Below are 15,362 nucleotides of genomic sequence, written 5' to 3'. Positions count from 1 at the left end.
AGCAGTGAGCAATGAGCAGTGCTGATTTCAGCAAACACCCTTTGTGTTAGAAAAGCTTTTGCAAAGAGATTTTGCAAAGTGAACGAAACAAAGGTTAAAGATGAGCTTACTGCAGAAACAAAAGGACAAAAGGAAAGAGCAGGGAGAATGTCACAGACAAACAGAGACTGGTTTGTTAAAAGAGAGTGAGAGATTGGTGTGTGTGTGTGTGTTACCAGATACCTAGCCTCCACACAGAGCAATTCACTGATATGGAACGGGACAAATTCATTTGGGGTACTGCAGAATGAAAAATGCCATAGCAATGTAATGGAGAGTAAAAGAGAGCTAGCAGTACATCAGAGACTTCTGAACTAAGATAATATATTGACTCTTTGCTTCTCTTTGACTGAGCTTTCATCGCTTTCAGTACTATTCAGAGCAGTTCAGATAAATTTTATTCAATTAAAGCGCTTCAAGGTGTTTGACTGGCATGGCAATAAAAGGAATCTCTTTGTCAGCTATAAAACAAATGGATTCCAGACTATAAACAAAACAAACAGACAAAACATTTTTCTTCACTGTCAATTTATATATATTTTGGTACACAAACGCATCTTTTAGCTACAGAGATAAATGCAGTAGTCATTTGTTTGGTGAAAGGTTTATAAAAAGACTATTTATGATTTTGCATTTATGAGGACAGATTTCACAGCTCCTCTAATTTCTTCGTGCTGCAGGTACTCCAGCGTGCAGACCTCGTCTTCACCCCTCTCTCTCTCTCAATCTCTCAGTCTGATCATTTTTCTTCCTACTATTCTATATCATATTTCAACAGGGCTGGGGTTGATTTCAGAAGCTGTGATACGAGCTGTTCCCTCTCACTGACTAGCTGTCTTGTGAGTGTTGCGGTAACCTGTGCCAGCTTTTCAGACTCCCATCAGGATTTGGCAAAAACTAGGACACTGTCTGACTAAATGACCCTTGTTAAGGGAAGCACATGCGCATGTCTGTCTGTAGGGCTGTGCCATATGACCAAAATCTCATATCCCGATATAAGACATCTATAATCCCGATAACGATATAAATCACAAAAATTTAACATTTTCTGTAAATTCTGTGAATCTCGGGCAGCTCGACTTGCGGGAAGTGTTTCCAGCTGGACGTCGTGTGTCTGGAGTCGAGTGTTTTAACCGATGCATGAAACAATACATTTTTAGACATAAGTTGTAACAGCCGCCGTTTTCTTTGTGAGTATTTATTACACGGCGTGCTGCGGGGAAAAGTCTGTTCTAACGTTTGAGTCTAAGGTTTATTTTTTAGCACCTGGCTCTTTTTTTACTTCTCATCCGTAAATAATCTGCTCTTTCACGTGATTCAGTTTATTCTGAAAAGTCTCAACAGGATCTTGAGCTTTATTGTGAAAGGTAAGCAGACACGCGATGGTGTTACCGTCGTTGTGGTTAAAACAGGCGCTCGTAGTGTGGTTATATTAAATATAAGAGAAAGAGAGAACTTTAAGAAATTAATATAGCCACTACAGGGACCATCAAAACGATGAAAAAATATTGCCTTAGTTTATTTTGCGACACCACGAAACAAACGATAGCGTAAAATGAAACGATAGACCAATATATATCGTTATGTCGAACAGGCCTATCTGTCTGTACGTAATGTATGTAACGTGTGTAACGGTTCATACTTTGGTGGTCCTAATCATCTGTGTGTGAAAAGAGAGAGAGAGAGATCGTTAAGAAAATGTGTGTGAGAAACTGTGAGGTGTATAACAATGCATAGAAAGAATGTGACAAGAAAGAGAGACGATTCATGACCAACAAAAAAAAAAAAAATGAAACAGAAAGAGGCTGGATTCTAAAGAAAGAGCTGCTTGGTTTTCAGAGAGGAGAGATAAATATATAGAGATAGCATATCAGTTTTCAGCATCATTCCTCCTCCTTCCCTTTTCTTAGTCTTTAAATACATTCTTAGTCTTCTTAAGTGATTCTCTAACTTTGGTCACTTCTAACAAGTTGTTGTCTTGGCACCAACTGCATGCTTTAAAATGTCACAGCACCCCTTCAATACTCTTCCTGACACATAAAAGAGCAGCCAGCGTTATCTGTTTGGTGATTTAACTGACCTGCAGGAATAAGATGAATAGTTTGTGTTGAATAGACGTTCTGGCATTACTGAAAGGGAATGGTGCCTGCATGCCTGGGGGGGTGATGACATGTCATTTTGCTTTTTATTTTAAATGCAGTGCTGTCTGTGTAATGTAGTGTGTATGAAATGTTAACTGTGCCTCTGAGACTGTCCTGTAAATAACATTATTGCCATTAATGAGTGCGAGTGTGTGTATGAATCGCTTCCAGCATGCCTGTGGGAGAGCTTAAAGATGATTTCTTTGCTCTTTTAAATAGAATAACCAAGAATTTTGTGAGTAGATATTGTAGGTTTGCTCAGTATTTGCAAGACTTGTTGTTTTGTCCCACACTTCCACAACATGCAGCCAAGTGTGATTAATCTAAATTTCAGTAGTGTAATAATATACTTAACACATAATTCCACTGTGATCTTTGCCCAAAAGCACACTATATCTCACATTACATTAAGTCAAGTCTTACACACCATTTCAGAAAAGTGCCATTCTGAAATAACGTGTCTTATAATGTGACAGCTGTCTCATTCAGTGGCATGCCTGGCTGAAAATTGAAAATGTCACAGTGCCGGTTTAAAACTATTTGCCTTACATGGCTGCAAGTATGACATAGATTGCTTTGCCATGAACTTACTCCTAACTTGTGATATCCTTTCATTTTCATATTTGATTATGTTCAATTGGCAGAGCAGATGAGATGCTGTTTGTTTAACTCCCACCATAGCATAAGCTGTGGAAAAACTCTCACTAGGAAGCCCTTTGAATAGCCAGGGAGCATCTGTTTCAGTAATTTCTATTGACCTAAATAAGTTCACAAAGGCTAAATGTCCAGCTTGAGTCATTGTGGTGGGAGTGAAGACTGTTTGCTCAATTACAGCTGTCTGTTGCAAAAAGTTAAAGGGCAAAAGGCAGAAGTGAGAGAACAGACTTTTTTTTCTTCAATATTCTGCTATGAAGGAAAGTAGCTACTGGTGTCACTGAAAGCACCTTCCCTTTCAAATGTCTTTTACCTCTGACACAGACTGATCCTCTTTTCTGCCTCTTCCATCTTTAGTCTCCTGTATTTTGTGTTGATATTCAAACGAGGTTTCAATGTTCAGGGTCAGTGTAGAAATGAAGTGACCACGCAGAAAATTTAGTATAAACAGAAATCTTGAGCCACCCATCAATTCTTTACTTTTTGCTACCAAATGGAGAATACGGATAGAGATTTATTAAAGTGCATGCAAAATTGCGCCAACATAAGGAAACACAAAAGAAGTTTCTGTGCAACTTCAGTGAGCATGAATGTCAATATTTGGTTATGACCACCTTTATTCCTCAACACAGCCTGAACTCTCTTGAGCAAGCGTACTTTTAATGAATCTAGGTAGTTTTCAGGAATAGTCCTCCAAGGTTCTTGAAGGACATTTAAAGCTCTTCTTTGGATGTTGGCCAGATTTAGTTCTGTTCTCTGTCAAGATGATCCCACATTGCTTCAATAATATTGACATCAACGCTCTGGGGAGGCCAGTCCATGATTGATATGTTCTGTCTTGTTTGCAATGCTGAAAAAGGAAGCTGCTTTCCTCTACCTGCTTTATCACATGGTAGAGGAAAGTTTAACTGTACTTTTTTGAGTTCAGAATCCACTTGTTTTGACAGCATCAACTGACTGAAATTGACAAATGATGTGTTTTTGCACTAGGCTGCTAGTAACAAAGTGCTTAAAGGTGCAATTTAAAAACTGCCTCCTTGCTACTTTATATTGTCTGTTATGTGTAGACACAAAGCTGTCCCCTGAGTTAGAGGCTTATTTTATTTTTTGAATGATTCATATGTCAGTGGTAAGTGGCTTAACAAACAAAAAAACATTCCCTTAAAAATGTTTAGCTATGAGGACAGGATTGAACATGAGTGAAAAAAACAGTGTCTCTAGATCTTCAGAGAAAATGTACATACAGCAGATGTCAAGTTCAGTGTGCATCTGCCTGTATGTTGTAGCCAAGTGATAGAATGGAGCCCTGTCCAAGGTGCAGCGAACACAAGTGTGTTTATGCACCTTTGGAACAATTAAATTTTCTCTTTTAATTTATTTTAGCCTTGCAGTTTGGACACATCATTCTTTCTAAAGAATAATCTTTAAATGAGACTGGCACATGTTGTACCAAAGCTTTTCAAGGACACATATTCATTTATTTAGACACCGAAAGACAGAGATGTATATAGTTATAGTTGAGATGGATTGTAAGAAAAGTGCTAAATAGTATAACAAAGTCTGATATTTAGCAATCTTTCAAAAGTCTATCAAAGCAAGATGCAATTTCAACTTTTCCTGTAGTGCCAGATTAACTTAAAAAAGAGCTCATACATTGATTTCCAGTGTAAATAAAATGATTAGATAAAAATCCCTACAAAAGACTGTGGTGGCTACTATTTCTTAGTTGCAATATTCAGTTGGAGAATTAAAAACATCAACTCTAAAACACACATAATCAATCAAACAACAATTTGGCCAGAATTAAATTCAGCTCAAGATGACTTATTTTGCCAATGAAAGCATTTAATGCAGCTTTTGGCTTGAGAGGTGTATTTATAAAGCTATTTCAAGCTGTTCTCCCAACTAAGCACTTCTGGAGGCAAAAACTGGGCAATGTCTTTAGTTAAAAGAAAACAAACCCCAAACCACAATGTCCTGCTCTGTCAGTATGTGCTGTATGTTGACAACGTTTTTTCACTCTTTTCCATGTTTAGAGAATGTGAAACTATGTGTGAGGTGAGTCACGAGAGAACAGCATTCGCCCCTGATTGTATTACTCACGCTACAGGGTAATTCCTGTAAGAGATCAAATAAAATAAAAGAAGATACTAACCATCACAACTGGGAAGAGCGTGACTCCACTGATGATTCTGCTCGCAAACAATTGGCTCCTGATCGCTAAGTGTGTATCCCGGGTCACATGTAAATGACACACGAGAGCCAATGGAAAAGCTGCTGCCATGGCGACGACCATTCACTGGGATACCAGGATCAAGACACGAGTCTGACTCCATTTTCACACCTGAAAATCACATCACACAACCGCCGCAGTGTCAAAAGGTTGAGTGTATTTGCGTCTGTAAGCAATTTCGAGTGTGTCTACCAGGCATTTCAGTCTATCAGTCATTTAGACTTACTTTCATATCTGATGCTGAAGCCTGTGGCAGAGCGGCTGTTGTCTGTAGTGAACAACAGGAACAGGAAGTTTGATGTGGAAATCAGGAAATGAGGCGCTTGGGTACCATGGTATTCGCCGATCAGGAGAGAGGATGCTGAGGGGCCATCCCTGATCTCCAGTGTGTCATAGTTGACTTCTGTCTGGAACCTAGAGAAACAAACAAAAAAAAAAAAAACACGCACATGAAATTCACAACTGCAAGTTATACATGTTAATAAATTCCAACGCTGAAAAAAGAGAAACTCGCCAATATTGTTCATTTTGCACAATTTATCCACTGTAGGCAAAAACAAAACAAAACACTGAGCTATAACAAAGTACTACCATATAAGAAACTTGACTGATATGTAAGCAATCAATCAGTCACACCTATTGCTGACTGTCTGAGTGGTGTCCCAGAAATGATGTGGGCTTCATAGATAATTGGCAAACCTTCTGGAGGAAACCTGGTCTTGTTAGGAGAGACGGCATCCATCCCACTTTGGATGGAGCAGCTCTCATTTCTAGAAATATGGACAAATTTATTAAAACCCCCGAAAATATGACTATCCAGAGTTGGGACCAGGAAGCAGAGTTGCAGTCTTACACGCCTCTCTGCAGCTTCTCTCCTCCTGCTACCCCCCCAAAAACCCATCTCCATAGAGACTGTGTCAGCTTCCAAAAAGACAAAAAAACAAACTAAAAACCAGCAACAAACAACTTAAATATAAACAATTACAAAGAAAGAACAATACAGTACTCTGGACCAAAGAGTAAAACAGTGAAATGTGGATTATTAAATATTAGGTCTCTCTCCTCCAAGTCTCTGTTAGTACATGACTTAATAATTGATCAACAAATTGATTTACTCTGCCTTACAGAAACCTGGTTGCAGCAGGATGATTCTGTTAGTTTAAATGAATCAACACCCCCGAGTCATTCTAACTACCAGAAATCTCGAAGCACAGGCCGAGGGGGCGGTGTGGCAGCAATTTTTCACACCAGCCTATTAATTAATGAAAGACCAAGACAGACTTTTAATTCATTTGAAAGCCTGATGCTTAGCCTCGTCCACCCCAGCTGTGAAACTCAGAAACCAGTCTTACTTGTTATCATCTATCGTCCACCTGGGCCTTACACAGAGTTCTCTCTGATTTCACAGACTTTTTATTGGATTTAGTTCTGAGCTCAGATAAAATAATTATTGTGGGTGATTTTAACATCCATGTAGATGCTAAAAATGACAGCCTCAACATGGCATTTAATCTGTTATTAGACTCAATTGGTTTTTCTCAAAATGTAAAAGAACCCACCCACCACTTTAATCACACTCTAGATCTTGTTTTAACATATGGCATAGAAACTGAACATTTAACAGTGTTTCCTGAAAACCCTCTGCTGTCTGATCATTTCCTGATAACATTTACATTTACAATAATTGATTGCACAGCAGTGGAGAGTAGACTTTATCAAAGTAGATGTCTTTCTGAAAGTGCTGTAACTAAGTTTAAGAATATAATCCACCCACTGTTATCATCTTCAATGCCCTGTACCAACATAGAGCAGAGCAGCTATCTGAACACTACCCCAACAGAGGTCGATTATCTTGTTAATAATTTCACCTCCTCACTACGTACGACTCTGGATACTGTAGGTCCTGTGAAAACTAAGGTCTCAAATCAGAAGTACCTGACTCCGTAGTATAATTCTCAAACACGTACCCTAAAGCAGATGACTCGTAATCTGGAGAGGAAATGGCGTGTCACAAATTTAGAGGATCATCATTTAGCCTGGAGAAATAGTTTGCTGCTTTATAAGAAAGCCCTCCGCAAAGCCAAGAACATCTTACTATTCATCACTGATTGAAGAAAATAAGAACAACCCCAGGTTTCTCTTCAGCACTGTAGCCAGGCTGACAAAAAGTCAGAGCTCTTTTGAGCCAACCATCCCTTTAACGTTAACTAGTAATGACTCCATGAACTTCTTCACAAATAAAATTTTTATCATTAGAGAAAAAATTACCAATAATCATCCCACAGATGTAATATTATTTACAGCTACTCTTAGTACCATTGATGTTAAGTTAGACTATTTTTCTCCAATTGATCTTTCTGAGTTAACTTCAATAATTACTTCCTCCAAACCATCAACGTGTCTTTTAGACCCCATTCCTACAAAACTGCTCAAAGAAGTCCTGCCATTAATTAATTCTTCGATCTTAAATATGATCAACCTATCTCTAATGATCGGCTATGTACCACAGGCCTTCAAGCTGGCTGTAGTTAAACCTTTACTCAAAAAGCCATCTCTAGACCCAGCAGTCTTAGCTAATTATAGGCCAATCTCCAACCTTCTTTTCATATCAAAAATCCTTGAAAGAGTAGTTGTCAAACAGCTAACAGATCATCTGCAGAGGAATGGCTTATTTGAAGAGTTTCAGTCAGGTTTCAGAGTTCATCACAGCACAGAAACAGCTTTAGTGAAGGTTACAAATGATCTTCTTATGGCCTCTGACAGTGGACTCATCTCTGTGCTTGTCCTGCTAGACCTCAGTGCAGCATTCGATACTGTTGACCATAATATCCTATTAGAGCGATTAGAACATGCTGTAGGTATTACAGGTACTGCACTGCAGTGGTTTGTATCATATCTATCTAATAGACTCCAATTTGTGCATGTAAATGGAGAGTCCTCTTCACACACTGAGGTTAATTATGGAGTTCCACAGGGTTCAGTGCTAGGACCAATTCTGTTTACATTATACATGCTTCCCTTAGGCAGCATCATTAGAAGACATAGCATACATTTTCACTGCTATGCAGATGACACCCAGCTCTATCTGTCCATGAAGCCAGATAACACACACCAATTAGTTAAACTGCAGGAATGTCTTAAAGACATAAAGACCTGGATGGCCGCTAACTTTCTGCTTCTTAATTCAGATAAAACTGAGGTTATTGTACTCGGCCCTGAAAAGCTTAGAAATATGGTATCTAACCAGATTCTTACTCAGGATGGCATTACCTTGGCCTTCAGTAACGCTGTGAGGAGTGACGCTGAAAAACTAGTTCATGCATTTATAACTTCCAGGCTGGACTACTGTAATTCATTATTATCAGGATGTCCAAAAAACTCACTGAAAAGCCTTCAGCTAATCCAAAATGCTGCAGCAAGAGTCCTGACAGGGACTAGAAAGAGAGAGCATATTTCTCCTGTTTTGGCTTCCCTTCATTGGCTTCCTGTTAAATCCAGAATTGAATTCAAAATCCTGCTCCTCACATACAAGGTCTTAAATAATCAGGCCCCATCTTATCTTAATGACCTTGTAGTACCATATCACCCTATTAGAGCACTTCGCTCTCGCTCTGCAGGCCTACTTGTTGTTCCTACAGTATTTAAAAGTAGAATGGGAGGGAGAGCCTTCAGTTTTCAGGCCCCTCTTCTGTGGAACCAGCTTCCAGTTTGGATTCGGGAGACAGACACTATCTCTACTTTTAAGATTAGGCTTAAAACTTTCCTTTTTGCTAAAGCATATAGTTAGGGCTGGACCAGGTGACCCTGAATCCTCCCTTAGTTATGCTGCAATAGATGTAGGCTGCCGGGGATTCCCTTGATGCATTGAGTTTTTCCTTTCCAGTCACCTTTCTCGCTCACTATGTATTAATAGACCTCTCTGCGTTGAATCATATCTGTTATTAACCTCTGTCTCTCTTCCACAGCATGTCTTTATCCTGTCTTCCTTCTCTCACCCCAACCGGTCGCAGCAGATGGCCGCCCCTCCCTGAACCTGGTTCTGCCGGAGGTTTCTTCCTGTTAAAAGGGAGTTTTTCCTTCCCACTGTCGCCAAAGTGCTTGGTCATAGGGGGTCATATGATTGTTGGGTTTTTCTCTGTATCTATGAAGCGCCTTGAGGCGACTTTTGTTGTGATTTGGTGCTATATAAATAAAATTGAATTGAATTGAATTGAATTGAATTATTCTATTAAATAGCTAAAACACTTAAACACTAATTAACCCATTTGCATTAAGTTGGAGCTACAGGGCCTAATCAGTCGATTTTTGGGTCTAAGCATCAAATAGTAGATGATCCAGAAAAAGGATGTTGTATATCACCAACCTATCTAGTTGAACAGAAACCAAGATTTGGGAGCTACTGACACACTGCAACAACGCGGTATCTGAATAATTATATCTGACCAGCTAAATGAAAAATTAACTAGCCTCTGCTTCAGAAGAAGTATGCTGAATCGTCCACAAGTGAAATGTCTCATAGGCGATGAAGATAACTCGGCGTGTACGTCACATTTCAAAAAGACAAATTTCTGCTATTGCAGTTTCAGGCTACACTGCATCTGTCTGTGGCTTGTTTCCAGAAGAAAAAAAATGTAAAAAGCCAACATTAATCATTTACTGCAGCAGTAACTCACCAGCCTCATCTATATCTGACTACCTTATATTGCATGTGAAAGACTGCCCAAGTAAAATATTAACTAAATAATGCACTCCCTAACCGTACCATATTATCTAACCATTAACAGTCAAATGTCAACAATTTTTGAGCAAACACATTTGACAAATCAGTCAACAGCATAGTTGAGTAATACACTTACTTGTCAAAGTGTATCTTTACAGCATGGTCTGCTTGTGCTTCAATCACCCACTGGCAGTTCAGAGAGTCTTTGTAAAAGGAGGGCCAACCAGGAGATAGCAAAACACCTGTAGGAGCTGTAAGATGCCCTCCACAGGGAGCTGGATGGAAACAAAGACCCCCACACACAACCACAGGAAATAAAATTAATCATTTTCTTCTTGTAAATGTCTGTAAATTGCTCCTATTTCATTAAGTTAGCAGATTAATTGTCTGCTCTGTTTATTTTATCATTCTAATCCACTCTGAATTTCTATATTTCATACATAAACATTTACCTTCAGAAATTACAGTGAGCCCATCATGTGCTACAGTAAGCAATTTTGAGTTAGTGATGTTTGAAAAAGCCCAAAATAATTATCACATTATAATTTATAGGAGGAATTAAATATATTTATGTGTCAAATGGTGCCAAAAAATAACTCCGTTTCCCTGCACAAGCTGCAGGCAGCAACACTGGCACATACCGTCACTACTTTATAGCTCAGTTCCAAAATTTCAATTATGACACATTAAAAAACAATAATTATCTCCCGTTGAGTTGTTTCTTTCAAATAAAATGAAATATCAGACATCGTATCATGTTCGGTTTTTATTCTTATTCATTTTGAGTCTGTCTAGAACCTGAATTAAACATAAAAAACTCCAGACCTGGAATTCATGGTTTCTTCATTATTCATTGCTACAACATATAATTTGCAGTGGCTTGTCTTTTCAAGTAGCTCATACCTTTGCATATTTGATTGCTCTCATAAATCCAGACTTTCAGCAAGAAAAGAAAAAAAAAAAACACAGAATGCATACTGAAGGAGCAGTTTTTTTGGATGGGATCTTCAAGAACAGGAGAGATGATATTCTCTCGTACTCCATAGTTAAAAAGATGACCCCCCCATGTTCAATTTGATTTTGTCCTAATAGTACATCTCTGTCTTTCGGTGTCTAAATAAATGAATATGTGTCCCTGAAAAGCTTTGGTACAACATGTGCCAGTCTCATTTAAAGATTATTCTTTAGAAAGAATGATGTGTCCAGACTGCAAGGCTAAAATCAATTAAAAGAGAAAATTTAATTGTTCCAAAGGTGCATAAACACACTTGAGCTGTATGGTAATCGCTAAAATAGTTGAATGTTTTGTGGAACATTATACTCCTATATACAGTAAACAGTTCTTATGTGTAGGTGTCTGCTTAGGTTTACCTTCACAGCGAGGTACAGCTGCAGACCAGACAACATTTCCATCCTGAATAATGCAGGTGACCTGATCGGACCCCTGGAAATACACGATTTAAAGAAAGGTTACATTTATACTAGGTTTTACCACACAACTATGGACACCGATTATGACAATCATTTCAAAATTGTGTTAAAAAGTGTGATAATGATACTTTCAAATGATTATTACCTGAGTCCGAATGAATCCTTGATCACAGCGAAACGCCACTGAGCTGCCAAGCTGAAACTGGTCACCGTACCTCTGACCATTTACTGGGACTCCTGGGTCATGACATTCATTCTGACCAAATGCTACAGAGAGAAAATAACCAGAGAAAAGTTAAAACTGGGGCTAAGACACATAAGATTGAATTACTGTATCAAACAAAGGCAAATTAATTTGAAAAGGAAAGAACAAAGACGTAATCTGAAAAAAAGAGAAAGCTGGCAGATTGCAACTACACTCTGGTTAAGTGGTTCAAAATATGTATGCATATTTATTCATTTGAGCAGTTTTTACCAGTTTTTTCAATTTATTTTAATACCGAAAAATTGGTTCTGCCAGAGGAAAAAAATGAAACCGCTGCTGTATCACTGTCAGTGAATGTGACATCTCCACTGATATGGAAATATGGGAATGGAATTATCTTTATGTGGACTCAACCTTGTCATGTTAAGCTTATATTATCCCCATTCCAGAGATTAACCTGATCCCACCCAGAGCACACACCCAGTGATTGGACATGTCTCAGGTTGATTAGCTGCTGATGGAGGGAAATGGGAGCAGTGAGAGAAAGGAGAGGACGTAGGGAAAAAAATGAGAGCCACAAGGGAAATGGCAGGTACACAAACAAAAATGCACACATACTGTATATTACATACAGTCTTGTAGCAGTATTCAAATATGTGTTCAAATATGCATGTAGAGAAAGTACTATATAGGCCAAAGGCAGACACAGATAAAGTAGCCCTTGTACTCCTTCAACAACCTGATATTATAGAAGAGGAAGAAAAGACTAGAAGATACGTATGAGAAAAAGCACGAAATGCCAGCATACAAAATATTCAAATGATATGTTTAAACCAATACAGTCATTGGTTTGAACCCAGTAGAAGATGAAAAAAAGGCCAACTAAGGCTGAAGAAGCTAAGAAGAAGCCATAGTGACAGGGAAAGGTAGAAACATATGGCATAAAAAAAAGGAAAAAATAAAAACTAAATGATATTTCGGCTATAACAGAGAAAAGATGAACTCAATAGTTGACCTCAGATAAGAATAACTATGCATCTTACAGTGAATGCATTTTGTAATTTAAAATTTTGAGTAAACCATTTGTTAGTAAGATGTAAACATTTTAAAGATTAGCTGTAGTTAGTGAGGAAATAAGAATTTTGACATTAAGGAGCAATATGCACTAAAGTTAGCAGGCTAACCAGCTAGACCAGGCTTGGCCAACTCCAGGCCTCGAGGGCCGGTGTCCTGCAGGTTTTAGATCTCACACTGGGTCCACAATATTGTCAACAATGTCAATGCTGTCAAGAATGTCAACAATATTGTATAATGTGGGAAAGTCTCAGATTGGTCTAACTCTAGACTTATTTATTCAGAGTTTTTACTTATCCAAAGAGTCTAAATCTGTTCCATGTATAAATTTATTCTTGCATTGTTTTGTAGTTGAAGTGGACATCTGATTCATTAGGTCAGGGATGGGCCAACTCCAGGCCTCAAGGGCGGGTCCTGCAGGTTGTAGATCTCACCCTGGGTCAACACACCTGAATCAAATGATTAGTTCGTTACCAGGCCTCTGGAGAACTTCACGACATGTTGAGGAGCTAATTTAGCCATTTAAATCAGCTGTGACGGCTCAAGGACACATCTAAAACCTGCAGGATACCGACCCTCGAGGCCTGGGTTTGGACACCACTGAGCTAGACCCAAGTAGTTCCACTTTCTACCTCAAGGGACAATAGTGAGTCCAGTCTCTTTTTGCCCAAAGTATGGTTTAGTTTAAAACAAATTGTTAAAGAAACAAAAAGTGAACATATATAAGGTCAAAATTGTTTTTTGGAAATGATCATCTTCCTCTGAAAGTGATTAAAAACAGAATTTGGATATATTCCATTTTAAATATATCATTAATAACCTTAGCTGTCATAGGCTAAAGCACATTTTTACGCATGATGTCCTCATAATATATAGGATCAATTTATTTGTAGGATAGATTCAAATCTGCGAACAGTTATTGGCTCCCAGTGCACCGCTTTCACCAAATAACTGCACAGTCTTGCATTCATTCTTGAGTTTCTAACACAATTCATATAAATATACCCACAGCATAACCTCTTGATATTCATATATGCATTAAAATGTTAATAGACCAAATTACTGAAACAGCACAATACGTTTGATATTTTTAAGTCCCAGTGTAGAATTTATGTCATCAGGTTTTCAAATTACATTTTCAAAAAGTTTCACCACTAAAAACTATATGAATGTATTTCAGCATTTTTCTTTTCTGCCAGGTAAAAAGTTTGAGAGGCATTTAATTTAATATGATTTTTATTTAACTACATATTAATTTTTCATTTGAGGTGCATCAAACCTTTCATTTGTGTTAGGATTTGAAATAGTACACTTTGTTATTTATTATGCTCAGTTTTTTTTCACTAGGTTAAAAAACACACACACACACACACACACACACACACACACACACACACACACACTATTTTCATTTGTCAAATGCCACCTCTAAAGGAAGAGCCAAAGACAAGGTCATTTGGGAGGCAGTGTGTGAAATGGTGCAGAAGTGCATGGTAATCACACTGAATGAATCTGAATCACTCAGGCAGAACTAGTTCAGCTTAGAGTGGATAAATATACAGGATGGAGTAGCTGGGTTCAAACTCTGACAATGGGACAGGCTTAACTGGGTGAAAGTAAGATATGCATATGTAGCTTGCCATCACCAGTGTGTGAATGTGTGTGTGAATGGGTGGATGACTGGATGTGTAAAGTGCTTTGGAGTCCTTAGGGACTAGTAAAGCGCTGTACAAATACAGGCCATTTACCATATAGGATCAGTCAAGCAGAAGAAGTCAAACAGGACAGGTTAAGGTAACGTCAGGTGCAGTAATGCTGATGTCGGTATTATATTAATCATAACGAAGTGCCATTCTGAGGTGGTTAGCATATGAAAAGGTATTTTACTCTGAGCTATATTTAATATGGATCTTAACTAGTATATGAAGATACTAGCTATACAACAAGCTCCGGAAGCAAATCCTCAGAATTTAGTTGTAAATGTAGCTTATATGTTTTAAAGATGTGCATTGAGTTACATAGCAATACTCAGCTTGATAATCAGTAAATCATTTGTTTAAAAAAAGGGACACTCGCTAGGATCTACCCTAGAACATAATGTATAGCAGTATGTTGACAACTGATTTCTGCTTTTGTCTCTGATTACATGGTGGTAGAAGTGTTGCATCTCAGTTTTACTGTTGGAATGTCCGTATTGTTTAACAAATTTCTGCTATCAAAACTCCACTGAAGTGACCCTGGAAGTATTCTTAATAAAAATTTGTCAAAGTGTCAAAACAACATGCTGTCATTTGTCAGAAGAACTGCTGGGAAAAAAATGACAGTTACTTAAAAAAAATTTAAACCAAATTCAAATACAACAATGAGGTAGTACGCTGGTAGAGATCTTAATGGATATTTGGTTGGTTGCAAAGAGGCTGCTACCCCAAATCCTCTTTGTGACTAGTAGACTATCATAGTCACTGCAGTATGCACAGAAGACACAGATCTTTCTGCTAATACTCAATAACTACTCACGGAGTAGCTGAAAAATGGGAAAAAATTGCAGCAGAGAGCCGAAATAGAGGACATCCACCAACACATTTCAAATGGTGCATCTTTACTTCAATGCAAATCCATTTCTGGTTTTCATCATGCTTTTCACAAGAGTTTCTGAGTTTTTGCAGACAAATCTGCATCTTCCATGCAAACTACAAGCAATCACAGTAATCTGCAGGAAACAAAGAAGGTTTTCAGTGCACAATTCATACCACTTTGCAACCGATTTCACCTAGTGTCAGTCTCCAGGGACCACTGTAGAAGCACAGATTTTTCCTAGTGCCAGTGGGCTACTGACTAGTCTCTTTGTTTGCAACCTCCAGTAAC

The 15,362-nt window shown here is 38.2% G+C and overlaps 1 protein-coding gene across 2 annotated transcripts in view; it reads right to left on the bottom strand.

The window, feature by feature from the left end:
* LOC146583171 (CUB and sushi domain-containing protein 1-like) overlaps positions 1 to 15,362 on the bottom strand; it is a 456,826-nt gene that overhangs the window by 125,841 nt on the left and 315,623 nt on the right. For both annotated transcript variants that reach the window (XM_085268026.1, XM_085268032.1), the window contains exons 16-20: positions 11,364 to 11,485; positions 11,159 to 11,231; positions 9,924 to 10,062; positions 5,294 to 5,481; positions 4,990 to 5,178 (exon numbers count right to left, since the gene is read on the bottom strand). In XM_085268026.1, the coding sequence (XP_085124152.1) occupies positions 4,990 to 5,178; positions 5,294 to 5,481; positions 9,924 to 10,062; positions 11,159 to 11,231; positions 11,364 to 11,485 (711 nt within the window). The remainder of the gene's footprint in view (positions 1 to 4,989; positions 5,179 to 5,293; positions 5,482 to 9,923; positions 10,063 to 11,158; positions 11,232 to 11,363; positions 11,486 to 15,362) is intronic.

The sequence above is a fragment of the Mchenga conophoros genome, linkage group LG1 (assembly GCF_057382185.1).
Source record: "Mchenga conophoros isolate Kocher_MC1m ecotype Shallow Benthic linkage group LG1, M_conophoros_male_GT1.1, whole genome shotgun sequence".
Taxonomy (NCBI): Eukaryota; Metazoa; Chordata; class Actinopteri; order Cichliformes; family Cichlidae; genus Mchenga; species Mchenga conophoros.
Note: the sequence above shows the minus strand (reverse complement) of the source record. Positions and strands in the feature narration are given on the sequence as shown.